This window comes from Diabrotica virgifera, chromosome 8 (genome assembly GCF_917563875.1).
Source record: "Diabrotica virgifera virgifera chromosome 8, PGI_DIABVI_V3a".
NCBI classification, from domain to species: domain Eukaryota; kingdom Metazoa; phylum Arthropoda; class Insecta; order Coleoptera; family Chrysomelidae; genus Diabrotica; species Diabrotica virgifera.
The window spans coordinates 28,941,776-28,962,507 of record NC_065450.1 but is presented as its reverse complement, the minus strand read 5'-3'; the positions used below and the strand labels follow the sequence as shown (position 1 = coordinate 28,962,507).

General features: G+C 30.4%; 1 protein-coding gene across 4 annotated transcripts in view; it reads right to left on the bottom strand.

Annotated features, from left to right (window-relative positions):
• LOC114336294 (allatostatins MIP) overlaps positions 1 to 20,732 on the bottom strand; it is a 709,306-nt gene that overhangs the window by 21,936 nt on the left and 666,638 nt on the right. The window contains exons 1-4 of one of the 4 annotated variants that reach the window (XM_050659893.1): positions 20,383 to 20,662; positions 19,276 to 19,456; positions 18,674 to 18,833; positions 18,193 to 18,592 (exon numbers count right to left, since the gene is read on the bottom strand). In XM_050659893.1, coding sequence (XP_050515850.1) covers positions 18,477 to 18,592; positions 18,674 to 18,833; positions 19,276 to 19,456; positions 20,383 to 20,462 — 537 coding nt within the window. In that variant the 5' untranslated portion in view covers positions 20,463 to 20,662 and the 3' untranslated portion in view covers positions 18,193 to 18,476. Of the gene's footprint in view, positions 1 to 386; positions 1,098 to 15,691; positions 15,888 to 18,192; positions 18,593 to 18,673; positions 18,834 to 19,275; positions 19,457 to 20,382; positions 20,663 to 20,732 lie in introns of those variants that run through there. The other 3 variants (XM_050659892.1, XR_007700426.1, XM_050659891.1) reach the window with 3 other exon arrangements.

Here is a 20,732-nt window from a genome sequence, read left to right as displayed (position 1 = left end):
CCAAGAGTAAGACAAAACTTACATTTTTTGTCACTTTTATTATTTACAGTAACATGAGAAACTTTTACTTTTTGTCGACTGACATTATCAGCTGCTGTTGTGACTGACTCCAAAGCTAAGGCCCTATTTTCTAGATATTGCAAGAACTCATTAAGGGTTGATAACTTGGAATTGTCTCTGTCAAGTTGAAAACATTTATTAGTGTGTGAATCCAGTTTTCTAGAAAGCAAACATACCAACAGAGAATTCCAAGCATCAGTTGGTTCGCCTAGATTTTTCAGAGCAGTCACTTGTTGTTTTATAAGAGAAACAAATTCTCTTAGACTAGAACTAGTCCCCTTTACTACTGGTGGCATATCTAAAATTTTATAAATGTGACTACTTACCAATAATGCTTCATTGTTGTATCTTTCATCCAACAATTTTAAAGCCTCTTTGTATGACTCATCAGTTAGCTCTAAATTGCTTATTAAAGCCAAAGCTTCACCTTTTAGATACGATCTCAAATAAAACAGCTTCTCTACCTCAGATAAACATTTGTTTTTGTGAATTATAGCTAAAAATAGATTTTGAAATGGTTTATAATCATCTAAGTTTACACCATTAAACGCAGGAATATTAACGTAAGGCAACCTTGTCGAAGGCATACCCTGACTCCAATCTGAATTTCTGCTCTTGTCACAATCTACACCTGGTGTCTTAGCCTGACCTAAATTCGATTTGGAAATTAAAACATTAATTTTAGATTGTACATTATAGTACAACTCCTCAAAAGACTCAATTTGGTCTTGATCTTTCTTATCGAATGTTTTAATTTCCGCATCAATATCTGAATACTTAATTAAGAGATCATCAGATTTTTCTCGTCTTACAATAAGTTGTTGGCTCACTATATCTGTGATATCACCATCATTTTGTTGACAAACAAACTCGTTTATTCTAGCCAAAGAGCGTCTATATTGATCTCTTTTACCTTTTAAAATTGTTAGTTCTTGTTTGGAACTCATTGTTAAACTTTTCTTCACAACACAATATTTGAGATTTTTTATTCAGACGTTATAGCTGAAATGTGTCTATCTATATTATTTACAAGCCTTACTTACTTTGCACATGTAATACGTTACCAAAATTAAGCTACATAGTAGGTAATATTATGTACTTGGCCTAATGTGAATGTTTTATGGTCTGGGGCCCATACTATAAACACGGCAATCTGCTCTTCCTGTGGACAATGGATGGACCAGATTCATCACAATTATGCCGTGTGTGCCTCAGTTGCATTCATTTATTGCAGAATATCGGAATAATGGCTGATGGCTGCTGCTTTCATCACGTGGACGTGGAGATTTATTTTTAAAGCGAAGCACTTCATCATTCACCCGTCTCTAACGGACCAAAATGTGCGTTGGTTTTATTAATAATGGACTGTATTGTAGAGTATTTACATTATATTACAATTCTTTGTACAATGGTAATCTTTTTACAAGGTAATTTATTACAATTACATGCTTTCTTTCTGCCATTTTCTTGATGACAGCAAAAATAGTGACAAGTTGACAGCCATCAAATGCCATGTTGCCAAGCATTTTCACATCTTTGCGCAACGTCGACTGTCAACTTTGTTGGGAGTAAAATACTTTTCCCAACATATACTACATTACAGTACTTGAACGTTCTATGTATATACTTAGAATGTACTACCGCACTTCTTTTCAGTATATACCAAGAATATACTTTTTTGCAGATTTCTAGTAAGTGCTATAAACCTTCTATTTATATACCTAGAATATACAACCGCACATATTTTTAGTAGGTATGTGGGAAGAATATACTTTTAAAAATATTCCAAGCAAAAGCTATATTGCTCAGAAGTATGTTTTCATCGTCATCTAATCTAATCCTAAATTCTACCAACTATCATATTTACATATTAAAATTGCATACGAGAATGTAATTGGTACATTTTACAATATTACTTAAAAAGTAAGTAGGTACATATAAATTTTAGTTATTTGTATAAATATTATATAGGTAAGTATATATTATATTTAGGTATTATGTGCATATCAAAATAAACATGCTGGATATATAAATATAATACCTAATTAGATGTATATAAATATTATATGAGGGACCGCAGACGTTCGGAAACAATTAGCGTCTCTTTGCAAAGACAATGACGTCGACTTTGCAAAGTAACAAGACACTTACTCAACACACACACTACACATTACTCCCCTGACTTAGTGATAAGTTATACAATTACGTGGCTAAAGGTTCTAGTTCTAAACCAAAGCCAGAATCAGAGAAAAAAAATATTATATAATATTTAGTGAAGCTAAACTATAACTAAAATTTATATATTTTGTACTTACCTACTATTTAAGTAATATTGAGTTACCAAAATGAATTTAATATTTTCAAGCACCACAAACAAAATAAACAGATTATGTATGTTCCTAGTCTTAGTTTTTAGTACACTTTGTCGTTCGTCTTCTTCCTCCTAACACAGCACCAATCATAGATTGGATACAAATACAAATGCCTGTGCACTGTGCCCTGTGCCTGTTTGTGTTTGCGTTTTTATTTTCATAAAACCTTTGTTAATTCCTATGCAGGCAGAATGAGAAGGGTCGTTTCCGTTATTCCGTTTGCATTATTCCGATCTGTTACGATCTGGTAATGGTGTATTCTTTTATAAACAGCAATTGAATGTATCTAATAAGTTCCAACGATGTATAAATACTAATGGTAAAATCAAAATGGTAAATTAATTTCAATTATGAAAACGAAATTTTTTTTCTTTAATACAAATTAATTTTTAAACTTTTTTACCATACCTACAATTAAAACAATTTTAAGAAATGCATTCGTCCGGGATACCTACATACATAAATTTTATTAATTAACCCTCCGTTATTTTCGGTGCAAGACTCCGTAGCGACTAACGGTGTGGTTATTACTTTATTGGCATAACTTACAGTTCAGGTAAAGATTTAGCATCTTATTATTGCATGTTATCGGTAAGTTTTGGTCAAATCTTATTTATAGATGTCCTTTGAAGCCGAACAAAAACGTTTGTTGGAATTATGGGAAATGGTTCCTAGCGAATATTTTTATATTACAAATAACAATATGTATATTGTTATACTAGGGTTTTTCATTTTATATCTGTTGTTTTTCAATAAAACATTTTCAAAAATATTTTTCAGTCATTCCTATACACAATATAAAATATTTGTATGAATGTTATAGCAATAACTATTTTTTTTAAATTGTCGGTCTCGGTCTCCGTTAGTCGCTATTAGCGACTAACGGAGGGTTAACTATTCTAAAAATAATAAGTTGATAATCTATAAGGCTAACATTATTCTATAGAAAAAGACTGTTTGACTTGTACACACTTCTATATAAATCTAAACGGGAACTGGTGTATGTTTTCAAAAGACTGATAGTGTGTAAATAAATTTATTAAATCAGCTAAGTACTTTCAGCATATTATGCCATCATCAGAGCTATCGTCTTATAGGTGTAAAAACCTCAAAAGAAGAGAAAACTTCGAACAAACACATTCTTTAGTTTAAAATAAACCCAGGGATATAACCACTGGTTTTAATAAATTTATTTACACACTATCAGTCTTTTGAAAACATACACCAGTTCCCGTTTAGATTTAACATTATTCTTCCTATAAATACATATTCTTTTTAAGATATTTTAAAAGTACATACATACGTACAAGTACAGTGAACTCTTCCTTGAACGGACAGTAGTCGTTCTTCATAAAGTGTCCGTTTAAAGGAGGTGTCCGTTGAAAAGAAAAAAATATGTTTTACTTATTTGTTAACTTAAATGTTTTAAAAATAAGTGCATATATGTACATATAAAAAGAGATACTAGGTTTAATATTACATTACACAAGTTTTGGATGACCACTCAGCATTGTCTATGAAGATTGAATATTGAACTTTTCGATTTTCTCTCTGCATTCTTCTATCAAAATATTATATTGGTACAAAATAGAATTGTGATCCTATCTTTAGAAGCCTTGCCTTCAATGCCCCTTTCTCCTTTCAGGGTATAAGTTTTCTTGGGTAATGCTCTAAACTCTAAAAAATAATCCCGTCTCATCTGCGTTAATAATAGGCTTGTTCCATCACAACGAAAACAAAATAACCCATGGAACACACGATATACAGACACAGAATGCATGGAACGTATTACATATTTTATAGTAACGTGATCGTTACATGATGGTTCTTCGTTGTGTTGGAACAAAACCCAACGCTTAGTTCCCTTGCAACTTCTAATGCCTTTTTTTGAATAATTTCACCAGAAACGGGAATATTTTTAGACCGCACTTCACAAAACCTATCGAAAACAATTATTTATAGGTCTAATACAGTACCATCGGTTTTCAAAAATTTGCTTTTCGCTTCCAGGTGACCGTTCTCAGAAAACTGATTCATTGAATCACTTTTATGTTTCAAAATTTCACTGCCTTGAAGTTTTCCAATTCCAAATTTTTCAGCTAACTGTCTAACATTTAACTTATGCTTCTCTCCATAATGAACCATATCGACTTTTTCTTTCAAACTTAAAAAAATCTAATATACACCAAATATATTATGAAATTTAATCCAAAAATTATTTTTTTAAGGAAACACTCATAAAAATACAACGACATCTATTATTATATTGCATATGCTTAATCAGACATTCCGGTTAAAATTCTTAAATCTTTAAATAATTGATGGATTCGACCGTTACTTGATGGAAGTTCATTTTATCTCACAATAAAACACTGAAAAACGTTTGTTTTTCTATACTTCCACAAAATTTATTACAACTATGTTATTACTACAGCTGTTTCGGCAAAGTGCCTTTCTCAAGTGATATATTTTACAATGTGTTTGCCTTTTTAAGTCTTTAACTGAAGAGGTTGAGGAGTGGGGAACTGTTTGTCTCGAGTTGGTCATTCAGAATTATATCTGTATTTTTCAATTTATTAATTTCCATTGATTCTAAAAGTGATAGCTTAAGGCCTTTATTTTGAATATGTAGAATTTGAAACTCTTCATTGAAAGAATGATTATGATCTAGAAGGTGAAGTGCGTATGTAGAAGTGTCTGTTTTTCTATTGTTGAAAGCCCTTTTGTGTTCTGCTATCCCTTTGTCAAAAGTTCTGCCAGTTTGACCGATGTAAGTTTTCGGACAGTCACCACAAGTTAGTTTGTACACACCACTCTGTAATTGCTTTCTCTTTCGGCTTTTGTTGTTTTTAATATGTTTGCTTAAGTTGTTGTTAGTTCTGAAAGCTGGTGTTATTCCTTTCTTTTTTATGTATCTGGCTATTTTTGTTGTTATTTTGCCAGTGTTGAAATTACAACATACTTTTGTTTCCCCTGTATACTTAAATTCTACCAAATGAATAAAATCTCGGTTACACACAACCAACGGGAACTACTATAATAAAACATAATTAGTTAAAGCCCCTTATTGATTCATAAAAATATAAAATCCATTTTAGTACCATATTCGTCAAAACCATGAACAATCATTTCCTTTTCTTTGGTAGTAAAAAATGAGTTAATATCTACACATGTCCCATTCAGTAAATTAAAATTAGGTCTCGTTCGCTTTTTCCGTAAATCGACATAAAATAAGGGAAATTTAAAAACACTCTCATCTCAATCGCCAAACAGAACACACACACATTCTTTCACTTTCACGCATTTTTAAATCATAAAGACAGTCTCTATTTTCTAGTGCGATTTAATTAAGTTAAATAAGTTGTACGGTAAATTAGTGTAATATTAAACATTCTCGCTTTATAAATAAAATTTAGTTTGCATCTGGTGCTTTAATTTGGGTATTGGTGACAGTTTACCAGTAGCAGAAATCGACTCATTCTTATGTGTGGAAATTAATTACAAGATTCGCACAGCCAGTATATGTGAGAGAGCAGAAGGTACTGGGTTCTTTCTGTGGTGGTGGATACACTAATTTCAAGGCTTTCTTATGGAGTTTTTGGTTTAAAATGTTGTTAACTCTTTGTTCGTTATAGCCATTGTTTACTGCTATTTGCCTAATGATATTTAGTTCTGTCTCGAAGTTATTTTTTGTCATAGGAATTTCTGTCAGTCTATGTATCATGCTATGGTAGGCTGCTAATTTGTGTTGTGTAGGATGGGATGATGAATTGTGTATAGTTGTGTCAGTATGGGTAGGTTTATGATATACGGAGAACTCATGTTTGTTGTGTAGTCTGGTAATCGTTACATCTAGAAAGTTTATGGAATTATTCTGTTCTGTTTCTATTGTGAACTCAATATTACTATGAAGTGAATTAATGTATGATAGAAATTGGTCAAGTTGTCTGTTAGTTCCTGTAAAGCAGACTAGTATGTCATCCACGTATCTCCACCAATATAAGAACTGTTTAAATAAGGGGTGTTTAGAAATTGTTGTTTAAAGTTGGTTCATAAATATATCTGATAGTAATGGGCTTAGAGGATTACCCATAATAAGTCCTGCACTGTTGTTTGTGTAAATTTGATTATTGAATTCAAAATAGTCTTGATTTATGCAAATTTCAAGAAGGTGTAAAATTTCAGATGCAATGATCGGATTTGTACTATTATATTCTAAAAGGTTTTTAACTAAAACAAAAGTTTCTGTAGGAGGAACACTAGGAAAAATATTTTTTACGTCAAATGAAATTAGTCTGGAGTTGTTGGGCAATTGAAAATGTTGTATTTTATTAACTAGTTCTAGTGTATTTTTTACGGTGAATTTTGGTGAAAATTTAGTGTATTCTGTAAAAATATCTGACAGTTTTTTTGAAAGTTTATATGACGGAGCTGTATAAAAAGAAACTACAGGTCTTATTGGGTGGTCAGGTTTGTGTAGTTTAATAAAAGAGTATAATTTAGGGGGTTGTGGGTTCATAATATTAAGGTATTTCTGTTCTGTTGGACTTAGTATTGATTTTGAATTTTCAATGGCTGGTTTAATTTGTTTTCGGTATTTTTCTGTGGGGTCTTTGTTTAGTGTTATACTATTTTGGTTATTTAAAAATTCTATTGTTTTGTTATTATAGTCACTTTTATCGATAGCAATAGTAGTGTTACCTTTGTCTGCTTTTGTAAATATTATGTCATGTTTTATTGATTTATTTTTAATTGAAACGGCTATTTGGTTTCCTTTGTAACAGGAATTATTAGTTTCACTACCTACATCGGTAATAGATTTTGCAATGATGCTTTTTTCTATGTTATTGGCAGTTTTATTTAACGCTACTTCACATTCTACACCTAAATATTCTAAATTTTTTTGATTATTATGTTGAGGCAAGTTATGTTTGAATCCTTTCTCTAAAAGTTCTATCTCACTATTATTGAATATGGTATCTGTTAAGTTTTTAAATCTATTGAAAAAAGTATGATTTGAAAAATTTTTTGTATAATGATAATGAGTATTGAAATTTTTACTATTGCAAATTAGATTATTTAGTTTTTTACATTGTGTATTATATTTTTTGTCTATTATATTATCTACTTCTGTTCTTACGTTAGAGTCTAGGATGTCAAATTCTATATTATCTAATCTATAATGTAATTCTGAATGACATACCTTAAGATAAACAACTATAATATCTCGTTTCCTGTACTGGGTGCTTCTATCCCGTTTCAGCCATCTGGTCTGACCCTGTTGGATACCTGCTATCGCGGCGGCACTGCGGTTGTTGGTTTTTAACTTTATGTATTTCGGGAAAACGTTGTATTTCACGCACATGTTAAGAAACCAGATATTTTGTGTTGTTAATCTACGCTTTAAAAGCAATCTTGAAAACAATATGGTCAATAGCCCTGTATTGGCTTCATTTAAATAATTGATGGATTCGACCGTTACTTGATGGATCTCACAATAAAACACTGAAAAACGTTTGTTTTTCTATACTTCCACAAAATTTATTACAACTATGTTATTACTACAGCTGTTTCGGCAAAGTGCCTTTCTCAAGTGATATATTTTACAATGTGTTTGCCTTTTTAAGTCTTTAACTGAAGAGGTTGAGGAGTGGGGAACTGTTTGTCTCGAGTTGGTCATTCAGAATTATATCTGTATTTTTCAATTTATTAAGTTCCATTGATTCTAAAAGTGATAGCTTAAGGCCTTTATTTTGAATATGTAGAATTTGAAACTCTTCATTGAAAGAATGATTATGATCTAGAAGGTGAAGTGCGTATGTAGAAATGTCTGTTTTTCTATTGTTGAAAGCCCTTTTGTGTTCTGACAAACGGATAGCAGAACACAAAAGGGCTTTCAACAATAGAAAAACAGACACTTCTACATACGCACTTCACCTTCTAGATCATAATCATTCTTTCAATGAAGAGTTTCAAATTCTACATATTCAAAATAAAGGCCTTAAGCTATCACTTTTAGAATCAATGGAAATTAATAAATTGAAAAATACAGATATAATTCTGAATGACCAACTCGAGACAAACAGTTCCCCACTCCTCAACCTCTTCAGTTAAAGACTTAAAAAGGCAAACACATTGTAAAATATATCACTTGAGAAAGGCACTTTGCCGAAACAGCTGTAGTAATAACATAGTTGTAATAAATTTTGTGGAAGTATAGAAAAACAAACGTTTTTCAGTGTTTTATTGTGAGATAAAATGAACTTCCATCAAGTAACGGTCGAATCCATCAATTATTTAAAGGAAGCCAATACAGGGCTATATTGACCATATTGTTTTCAAGATTGCTTTTAAAGCGTAGATTAACAACACAAAATATCTGGTTTCTTAACATGTGCGTGAAATACAACGTTTTCCCGAAATACATAAAGTTAAAAACCAACAACCGCAGTGCCGCCGCGATAGCAGGTATCCAACAGGGTCAGACCAGATGGCTGAAACGGGATAGAAGCACCCAATACAGGAAACGAGATATTATAGTTGTTTATCTTAAGATATGTCATTCAGAATTACATTATAGATTAGATAATATAGAATTTGACATCCTAGACTCTAACGTAAGAACAGAAGTAGATAATATAATAGAAAAAAATATAATACACAATGTAAAAAACTAAATAATCTAATTTGCAATAGTAAAAATTTCAATACTCATTATACAAAAAATTTTTCAAATCATACTTTTTTCAATAGATTTAAAAACTTAACAGATACCATATTCAATAATAGTGAGATAGAACTTTTAGAGAAAGGATTCAAACATAACTTGCCTCAACATAATAATCAAAAAAATTTAGAATATTTAGGTGTAGAATGTGAAGTAGCGTTAAATAAAACTGCCAATAACATAGAAAAAAGCATCATTGCAAAATCTATTACCGATGGAGGTAGTGAAACTAATAATTCCTGTTACAAAGAAAACCAAATAGCCGTTTCGATTAAAAATAAATCAATAAAAGATAACATAATATTTACAAAAGCAGACAAAGGTAACACTACTATTGCTATCGATAAAAGTGACTATAATAACAAAACAATAGAATTTTTAAATAACCAAAATAGTATAACACTAAACAAAGACCCCACAGAAAAATACCGAAAACAAATTAAACTAGCCATTGAAAATTCAAAATCAATACTAAATCCAACAGAACAGAAATACCTTAATATTATGAACCCACAACCCCCTAAATTATACTCTTTTATTAAACTACACAAACCTGACCACCCAATAAGACCTGTAGTTTCTTTTTATACAGCTCCGTCATATAAACTTTCAAAAAAACTGTCAGATATTATTACAGAATACACTAAATTTTCACCTAAATTCACCGTAAAAAATACACTAGAACTAGTTAATAAAATACAACATTTTCAATTGCCCAACAACTCCAGACTTATTTCATTTGACGTAAAAAATCTTTTTCCTAGTGTTCCTCCTACAGAAACTTTTGTTTTAGTTAAAAACCTTTTAGAACATAATAGTACAAATCCGATCATTGCATCTGAAATTTTACACCTTCTTGAAATTTGCATAAATCAAGACTATTTTGAATTCAATAATCAAATTTACACAAACAACAGTGCAGGACTTATTATGGGTAATCCTCTAAGCCCATTACTATCAGATATATTTATGAACCAACTTGAAACAACAATTTCTAAACACCCCTTATTTAAACAGTTCTTATATTGGCGGAGATACGTGGATGACATACTAGTCTGCTTTACAGGAACTAACAGATAACTTGACCAATTTCTATCATACATTAATTCACTTCATAGTAATATTGAGTTCACAATAGAAACAGAACAGAATAATTCCATAAACTTTCTAGATGTAACGATTACCAGACTACACAACAAACATGAGTTCTCCGTATATCATAAACCTACCCATACTGACACAACTATACACAATTCATCATCCCATCCTACACAACACAAATTAGCAGCCTACCATAGCATGAACATAGACTGACAGAAATTCCTATGACAAAAAATAACTTCGAGACAGAACTAAATATCATTAGGCAAATAGCAGTAAACAATGGCTATAACGAACAAACAGTTAACAACATTTTAAACCAAAAACTCCATAAGAAAGCCTTGAAATTAGTGTATCCACCACCACAGAAAGAACCCAGTACCTTCTGCTCTCTCACATATACTGGCAAAATAACAACAAAAATAGCCAGATACATAAAAAAGAAAGGAATAACACCAGCTTTCAGAACTAACAACAACTTAAGCAAACATATTAAAAACAATAAAAGCCGAAAGAGAAAGCAATTACAGAGTGGTGTGTACAAACTAACTTGTGGTGACTGTCCGAAAACTTACATCGGTCAAACTGGCAGAACTTTTGACAAACGGATAGCAGAACACAAAAGGGCTTTCAACAATAGAAAAACAGACACTTCTACATACGCACTTCACCTTCTAGATCATAATCATTCTTTCAATGAAGAGTTTCAAATTCTACATATTCAAAATAAAGGCCTTAAGCTATCACTTTTAGAATCAATGGAAATTAATAAATTGAAAAATACAGATATAATTCTGAATGACCAACTCGAGACAAACAGTTCCCCACTCCTCAACCTCTTCAGTTAAAGACTTAAAAAGGCAAACACATTGTAAAATATATCACTTGAGAAAGGCACTTTGCCGAAACAGCTGTAGTAATAACGTAGTTGTAATAAATTTTGTGGAAGTATAGAAAAACAAACGTTTTTCAGTGTTTTATTGTGAGTCTTAAGTCTTTGTTCCAGTCAAAACACAATTAACAATTTCCTGGTGTCGCATTTCGTTCACCGACCAACAAAAACATTAAATTTTTATTACTTTATGTAGTGTTGATAACGTGAACAGTATCAAATATCATTTCGTGGGCATCTGTATTGATTTGAAATAATAAATATATTATATACTGAAGTTTTTTATTGTAAAATATTTGGAAAACACTTTTAATTTTTCCATTTACCGTCCGCATTTACACATAATTTACTGTCCGCGTCCGTTGTTAAGAGTGTCCGTCGAAGCGAGTTAAAGAGTACAGGTTCATATATGGCCGAATCTTTTTTGTTTTAAAAATCGTCCGTATAGAGGAGGGCCCGGCGAAGAGAGGTGTCCATTAAGAGAGAGTTTACTGTATGTATTAAGCACATACTTTTAAAGTATATTCGATGAAGGTATATTCCAATAATATATATACTTTTACGAATATTCTGAGATACTACGTACACGAATGTACTCAGTATATTCGGTAAGAGAATATTCTTTAAAGTATATGCAAAGAACATGAAATTTAGAATGTTTTTTATGGTACATGCTATGCTTGTACTACGCATGTACTAGAAAGAATATACTCTGTCGAATGTTGGTAGTATATGCTTTGAACATGATGCGAACATCATTGTTATGTGGGTACATTAATCTGGCTTAACTTAACCGTTTTCGAAATAAACGTATTTTAAATCTGCAATGCAACATAATTTATTGCATAATATCATTGTAGTTAAACCCGAAAAATAAACTCGAGACCATAATAATTGCACAAGTTTTCATATTTATATCATTGCATCGCAAATTCCATTTAAAGGAATTTGCGATACATTTTTGGAAATTATTATTGTTTTAAGTTTATTTTTCGGGTGTAACTACAGTGATATTATGCAAAAAATTATTTTGCATTGCTGATTTAAAATGAGATTATCTTGAAAACGGTTGAGTTTAGCGAGATGAATGTAGTATTTTTAAGTAAATATAATAGGGAAAAAAAGTTTTGATCCAAAAACTATGTAGGGTTGATAAAAAAATTGAATGTATTAAATGAGCGCGTGATAGACGTATGTGGTGCCCTCTGGGTAATACATAATTTTTGGTGGCGAACTTATATTTTTCGTCCCGAAAAAACCTTCGCTTACCAAATTTTGTGTTGTTATCCCATACCTGTCAGGAAATATTCAAGAATAAATAAAATAAATGTTTAACTTTGACACACTGTATTTCGGTTATTAACAACTTTTGTACTAAAGTAGGTTAGCTTAAATCGACCTATTTTAACCTCAGGAATTTAAGGATAACCTACTTGATACACTATTGGTGTTGTATTTAAGAAGCCAGAATGACTAACGATATCAGAAAATGGTAAGTCTGGCAACGTTACAAACATACAATTTCAAATCCTCAATTTGTAGCATAGGTATATCCAGGCGTTTGCAGACTTTTGATCCACTCTGTATAAATGAATTACCACTATGTTACAAATGAAATACATAATGACCACGAATAATTTACAAATTAACTACAATTGAATTACAAATTAATAAAATATGAATTACCTACAATTGAATTGAATGGATGACGAACTACGTCTGAATTAAAAATGAAATAAAAATGAATTTCAATCGAACTACAAATGAGCAAATTCCTTGTTAGACCAGGGCGCATCTGTAAAAATACTAGTACATTTAGACGTTGAGAGGTGACTCAAATTTTTTTGCAGAAATTGCTTGAAAATAACTCAAATAATAATAATTGAGTTATTCTCCCTCTCAAAAAGGTCCGGAACATTGTTTAAATAATCAAAATGTCAAAAAATGAAGAAAAAATTCGATTTTTGAAGTTATACCTCTTTACGCGCGATATGAGGGTGAATTTTTATATGTTAACACCTACGATCCCGGCGCATGCGCATTATAACTTTGTTCTGATTGGATGTTCAAATGACATGTCAAAAATTATCCAATATGGCAGCTGTAGCGCAGCTGTGGTTTGGACGGTTGACGGTTTGGTTATGTATGGTTGTTGCGTTTTAAAATTTGTGGGAAGAGAAACAACAAAGGTTAGTTAATAGTTATACTGCCTTTTTAAATAGTTTTCATATTATATTTTTGAAGTTATACTTTAAAATGTTTTAATTTATGTATGTATCAGTCCAGAAAAGGTGTGGAAAGAATATATTAGTGTTTTTAAATATATTTTTCTACAAACGTGTTAAAAATGCAATTTTTAGGACTCCATAGGAGCGTTAAAAATGCTACTTTAAGGCACTAGTGCTTTAAAATTTTTAAGGCACTGCAGTTAAAAGTGAATTGTCAAATTGTGAAACGTCAAAATATTTGTATTTCATTTATTAACATTAACATTAATAATACAACTTGCGCAATTTGAAAAAGGTGGTTTAAAAGGTTTTTTATTATAATTTTGTGTCTTTGGATTTGTCTTCCTTGGGCGTAAAATAATAAAACATCTATTTTTATATTTCACTTGTCACCGTGATGTATAATTATGTATATCTGAAAGGTAAGTAGCATGCGGCTTGATGGCCTTGTTGGTAGACCATTGGACCAGAGATCAAAAAATCGCGAGATTGCGGGTTCAAATCCCGGACGATTCATATTTTTTTCTTTTTTTTTTAATATTTGGCATTGTTAAGTTTTGGTTCTTTTTTTGTAATTATTGTTCATTTTTTGTATTGTAACTGTTAAGTAGGTATATTTATTTCGTTGAAATTATATTATAATAAAAGTATAACTTCTTACGTGCGTACAAAGTACACACACATTTGTTTTTTTCTTGGTTTTTTGATTATAACTTTAAAAGTGTTAATTTTCGAGAAAAGTTGTATTAACATAAAAGTTGCGTAATTTAATTTCCTACAATATAGAATTGGTTAAAAATTTAAAAAATAGTCACACTTTTTGCAAAATAGCAATAATTGCGAAAAAACCATACAAAAACAAGTATTCGCATTTTACGTTTTTCAACCATTCATGCTACACTTAGGACCTTAATATTTCACCCAGAAAAACTGTATGATACAGTAAAACAATACTGTAAATTTCATTAAGATCACTTTAATAGATTTTGCAAAATAAATTTTGCAATCCAGCTTTCGCAAAAAAATTCATTTTTTCAAAATGTTACAGGACTGAAACTAAAGCAGATAGCAAGTTAACTTTTTTTTGCTTATAGAAGTGTACTGTTAATTTCATTTGCAATTTGCAAAACTAAAATCAATTAACTACCACATCGTCAGGAATTTTTTTAAATAAACATTAATTATAATTACCAATAATTATTGGTGCTACGCGCAGGACAGTGGATAGTTTGCTCTGATTGGGCATTCCAATGACCTTTGTTAATGATTGATACGTTTTCATTTTTATTACATTTCGATATAAATAAATAAATTTGTTTATTGCAAAATAAAAACACATAATCTATCCTTTGAAATAACACTTTTTTTATCAAAAACTTTCTGTATTCATATATTTTAACTTAGAGAATAAAAGTTTATTATTTTTAAACCTATGCAATTGCTTAAACAATATTTCACAAACAATAATAAAATTAGTTTGATTTTTGTGGAATTAAAATATTAAAATACAACAAAATATAGAGTAAGAAAATAATATATTAGATAAAGATTGGAATAAATTTTGGTGGAAATCAACTTGTGTGAATCGAACACGGCTGTCCTGCACGTAGTACCAAAAACTAATGTTAATTTAAAAATTTCCTGACGCCGTGGTAATTAATCGATTTTAATTTTGCAAATTGCAAATGAAAGGTACAATATACTTCTTTAAGCAAAAAAAATTGAACTTTCTATCTGTTTTATTTTCAGTCCTGCAACATTTAAAAGAAATGAATTTTTTTTGCGAAACCTGGCTTGCAAAATTTATTTTGCAAAATCTATTAAATCGATCTTAATCAAATTTACAGTGTTGTGTTACTATATCATAATCTTTTTTTGGGTAAATTATGAAGGTCTTAAGTGTGTATGATTTTTTTCGCAATTATTGCTATTTTGCAACAAGGGTGTATATTTTTTAAATTTATAACCAATTCTATATTGTAGGAAGTTTAATTACGCAACTTTTATATCAGTACAACTTTTCTCAGAAATTAATAGTTTTAAAGTTATAATCAAAAAACCAATAAAAAAATCGAATTTTCCTTCATATTTTGACATTTTGATTACTTAAACAATATTCCGGACCATTTTGAGTGGGAGGATAACTCAAATATTATTATTTGAGTTATTTTCAAGCAATTTCTGCAAAAAAGTTTGAGTCACCTCTCAACGTCTATCTCAAAACAGATGCGCCCTGAACTATGTTTATTTATAAAATCCTTTTTTATAATTACATTACAATACATAAAAAATATTAAGAATACTTTTTTACCTTTAAAACTTTCCCATTTATTTCTTTTGCCCCAGCCATCACTGAATTTTGCCCAGTTCTTTCTTTTGTCTTCTCGGTGCAAATCGTAGTCATTTTCAGAGTCAAAGAGAAGAGGTTCGTCATGTTGCTCTAACAAAGTCGCCATTTCTTGAAGGTCTACCTTGTTATCGGGTTTCGTTCTCTTACCCCAACCACTCTGAAATAAATTTTTTAATTTCAAAAACACAAACTTTTAATTTTTAACAGAAAATATCAGGTATTATTAACAGGTCCCCAGGTGAAGAACTGCTAATGATAAAAGGCCCGAACTTGAAATTAACAAATTAGTTATAGGAATTGACATACTAGTATTTAGCCTCCAAAAGAGAAACGAAAGTTTTTGGAAAACTGGTAATTTATTGCTGAACATAGCCTCCTTTTAGCTCGATACACTTGACTTGGGTGTCAATTAGCCATTCACAATTTTTTTGTTTCCTATTCATACATAAAGAAGGCAATGAGGTCCTTAGAGTTCCATAGCAAACTCTTCCGCAGCTCTCTACTCAGTTCAAAAGCTGCAGCTGGCCGCTATGGACTATCCAAGTTGCTTACCACACTTTTCCATTATACATCTTCTTCTTCATTTTTCGTATGTACATAATATATCAAATTATCAGGATTAATCAATTTAGAGGTTAATTTTAGTTTCACAGATAAATTTCATTAAAGAATCATATATATTTTTGCTGTTCAGATACCATAGATATATTGAAAGGTGGAAAAACATTACATTTTATTAAATCTTCGATTAAATTATAGGTGTATGGAATGTATTTTGTGCACTCAAAGAAAGTGTGATTCAAATCACCCACCTTCTGACATTCAGTACAGAGATTTGAATCAAAAACTTTAATTCTTGCTAGATGTAGAGGGAAACATGCATGTACAAACTTCATTCTGATTAAATGTTGTTATATATCTTCGAGGTACTACATAATTTTTAAACCAATATATGTTTGTAACAGAAGGTTGAATCAGTGAATACTGAGATTTGGATTGTTTACAAAGATCTCGCCATGATTGACTCCACTAATTTTTCACTTGATGCTTAATAGTGTTAGCTAAATCAGATATGCAAACTTACGATTAGTTGAAGTACCATACTCAATAGCTTTTTTAGCCAAACTATCAACATATTCATTATGCGTTAGTCCTATATGAGCCTTAACCCATAAAAAGTTCACTCTTCTTTTATTTTTATAAATTTCAATGATACTTTCACTTGCTAAGTGAAATATGCTTCATCATCAATCATCTCCAAGAGTCCAATCCCCTCTTCTCCTTTTGAGTTAAAAATAGATGCATTGTTTGTGTTTTACGGTACATTACCATTATTTGAAACGTATACAATCTAGATCTGTATTGTAACTTAATCACTGCACACTTCAGAGACAACATTTTTAATTGTTTTGCTTCCTCTTCTTTCGCATCTTCATCACAAGATAAAGAATCACTTTCATTGTACCAATAGTCATCACTACCACTATATTCACTTTTATTTTCAAATACAGTACGTCCTGATTCACTTTTTTTATCTTCAAATAATGTTTTTAATAATGTAAGTCTTTTATAGCTGAAGTTCCTGCATCCTTATTATGTATTTTCAATGGCAACAACCCGACTATAACACTCCTTTGAAATTTACACTGAATACCTTTACTTCTGATTTTGATGTCAGTCTGTGTCGATGCATTATTCAGTTTTTGAGTTTAAGCTAATTGTTTTAATTCAGGTCCCGGTTGAACTAAGTTTGTGAAACTAGGATCACACTGTCTCTTATCATCATTGTCCTCTAGAACAGACTTAGATGTAGAAGCGGCATATTCAAGAAGCTCTCCTTTAACCCATTTAAACCCTCATGAGCTCAGAAAAAGTTCGTTTTCTTTTTGGTTAACAATAAAATATGTGCGGGACAACACCTGACTTAATAATTTTGGGACCACCCATAATCTTGAATTTATACAGTTATCCATGTCTTGTTCCAACTGCAACAAATAAACAAGTTTATGTAGGCACATTTCATGAAACAACAACTACCTAATATTTTTTTCTTGAAATAGAAAATGTTTTATTAGTATTAGGTACCTAATTAGAAAAATACTCACATCGAAATGACCCTCACAGACATACCCAAACAGCGCACTGGCGTCTTTAAGTCGTCTATAAGATGTCGCAATCCGGCAAACTAGACGTCTTAAAGATGTCTGTTGTCTCCTGAATGGCGTCTTTAAGACGTCTTAAAGACATCGAATGTTACAAAGTAAGATGTCTTAAAGACATCATCTTTAAGATGTCTTAAAGACATCATCTTTAAGATGTCGTAAAGATGTAGATTTTAGAACGTCTTAAAGATATCTATCAAAGGACGTCTTACATATATCTTGCTTAGGCCATTTTAAGCCATACTTACTCATTCCCTTTGATACAAAAGTAAAAATAATACAAAAATTTATTATATTTTTATGTATATTTTAACTACAAACCAATGTGTACCTGCTTAATCTACTACAAATATAAATAAAAAAATATAAGTAAAATATAAAATAAAAATTTGTTGTATATTTCACAAACGTTGAACTGTATTCTCAATCATAGAGTTTATAAGTGACGGGTAACATTAAAAAAAATATATTATTTTATAACTTTAAACAAAAATCAATTAACTCTTATAAAATGTTATAAATTAAAAACTTTGTTATAATACCCAGAAAACCCAAGGGAAAACTTTTAACTTTTTTCCTATTTTTTAAAAAGTTTTATTTAACACTGTTGCCTTCCTGTCACTTGCCCTTCTCAACCAAGTTTGAATTGCACATTCACTTGTTTTTTGAGAATCTGCTAGTCCTGTAACATCTGCGGCTCCTAAAATGTAAAAATATTTATACAAATATAAATATATAAATAAGAAACTCGTAATAAAACAAATACATTTAAGTGACTCACTTAACAACAGCGTTGCTAAACGGGTATCATTAAATTTTCTGTTTCCTTTCATGCCCTTCCAACTATATTTTAGAGCTTGGTCATTTGATAGGATAAGTTGAAAAGCCCTTTTAATAAAATCATATGCATTGCGTCCACCCAGCTTAGATATCTCTTGGAGCTAAAATTAAATATAAATAAATAAATTAAAATACATAAATTAACTATAAATTAAAAAAAAACAAGTTTACAGTTCTGAAATACCCCCGTTTTGCAAAACTGTTGACTTTTCATATATTAGACAATATTTTGTAACATAATGAAAAAAATTTACCCCTAACTGCTACTACGGTCATTCATTATTGTTATTTATGTTATTTATATTCGATAATGAGTCACTTTACTGACTTAGTACATAAATAACTATTTTTTGAACCTTTTATTGTAGGTAAGTAATTGATATTTATTCAATGTAGGTAATTGATAGGTGTACTATTTCTATTCATACTAATAATTTCTAAAGAACAATAGATAAGCAAAAAAGTATTACAATTGGTAGAAAACACAAAGAGAGGTAGAAAAAACAGTTGCAATTTTCTATTATAAATTACATTATTAATTACCTGCATAAGATCAATAGTGGGCACAGCATTATCTCTTAATCTAACAAAAGATCTGGAGGTTCGGTCAATGTATTTTTCGGAGAAATGCTTAGAGCATAACACACTATATGTTGTAGGTACCCAAGCTCCTCTATTTACAAAAGTAATCCATTTTTTTCTATGTTCTGGATCCTTTGGAAATCTAAAATTAAAATATGGGACTATAATTATTTACCTACTAGGTACAAAGCAAGCCTAAAACAACATTTTATCTAGTTATTATTTAAGTTTTAGATTATTTAACTTAATCTTTAAACGCCCAAGGTAAAAAATATGCACCTATGCATATTCCCTAGTAACATATTTATTATGTGTTCCAAAATTTTTCAAAAATTATTTATTGTTATAAAGATGGCACTTTATCAAATGTTAATTTGATTCTACGGATATTTTTGAAAATAAAAGTGATCTCGTAAGTTGGGTTATCTTAAAGATGAGTTTGCACAAAATGTTCAGCCTTGGTAAAACTTTATAACTCTATAACTAAAGGTTTTTATATAATTTATCGTTAGCAGTTACATAATCCACATTATGTTTTTTAGGAACCAGCTGTACACGGTAATTTTTTTGAAGACTTGTACATCCTTTATATTATTAGTTTAGAAAATGCTGTGTTTACTAAGCATAAGATCCTTAAGTTTAATCTATTTCTAACATTTGTAACAACTCTTAATAAAATACATTAGCTATTTTCGAGGTGAACATTGTTTACCCACCTTTGAGCATACATGGAACCTACATTGGGCATTTAAGGGTTAAGACAAAGCCAAAACTATTAATAAAGCAATTGTTTTAATCTTTAATTATAAAACTTTCCAGGTAGTTCTGTACTTTAAACAATTTGACCCCAGCTTTTATAAGCTGATTTTTATCTATAAAAATTTGAGTGACTAACAATTGGTTTCTAGGCATCCACAACATCAACCCATTATTCTAAAGAACCATACAAAACCAAATGTTATACCTAAATAAATGAAGAACTATAAATACTTAAAAAGTTTTTATAATATACAATGTTATTTTAAGAGAAAAAAATTTAGTACAGCTCTGTTAGTTGTTTATACTAACCTATGAAATGTTATTCCAGACGTTTTCTTTTTATCCACACCAGCTCTATGATTACAACTTCTCTTAGCGCACGATACCATTGTCTTTTTTAGTTTGTAACACACAAAAAACAATAAAACTTAAATAACACTGCGAAATAAACGAATTCAGTAACCCAAGCACAAACAACAAGTATTTGACGTGGTATGACTAAAATGTAGTAGCAAAATGGCGGAGTGATGAGTGATCACATTTTTGATCACGTGACATCTCCTCCACTCCACTCCTATCTCGATGGCTTATATAGTACCTACTGAAAAACTTTATATACTTTTAAGTATATAATGGTATATACTAACTCAATGATTTCT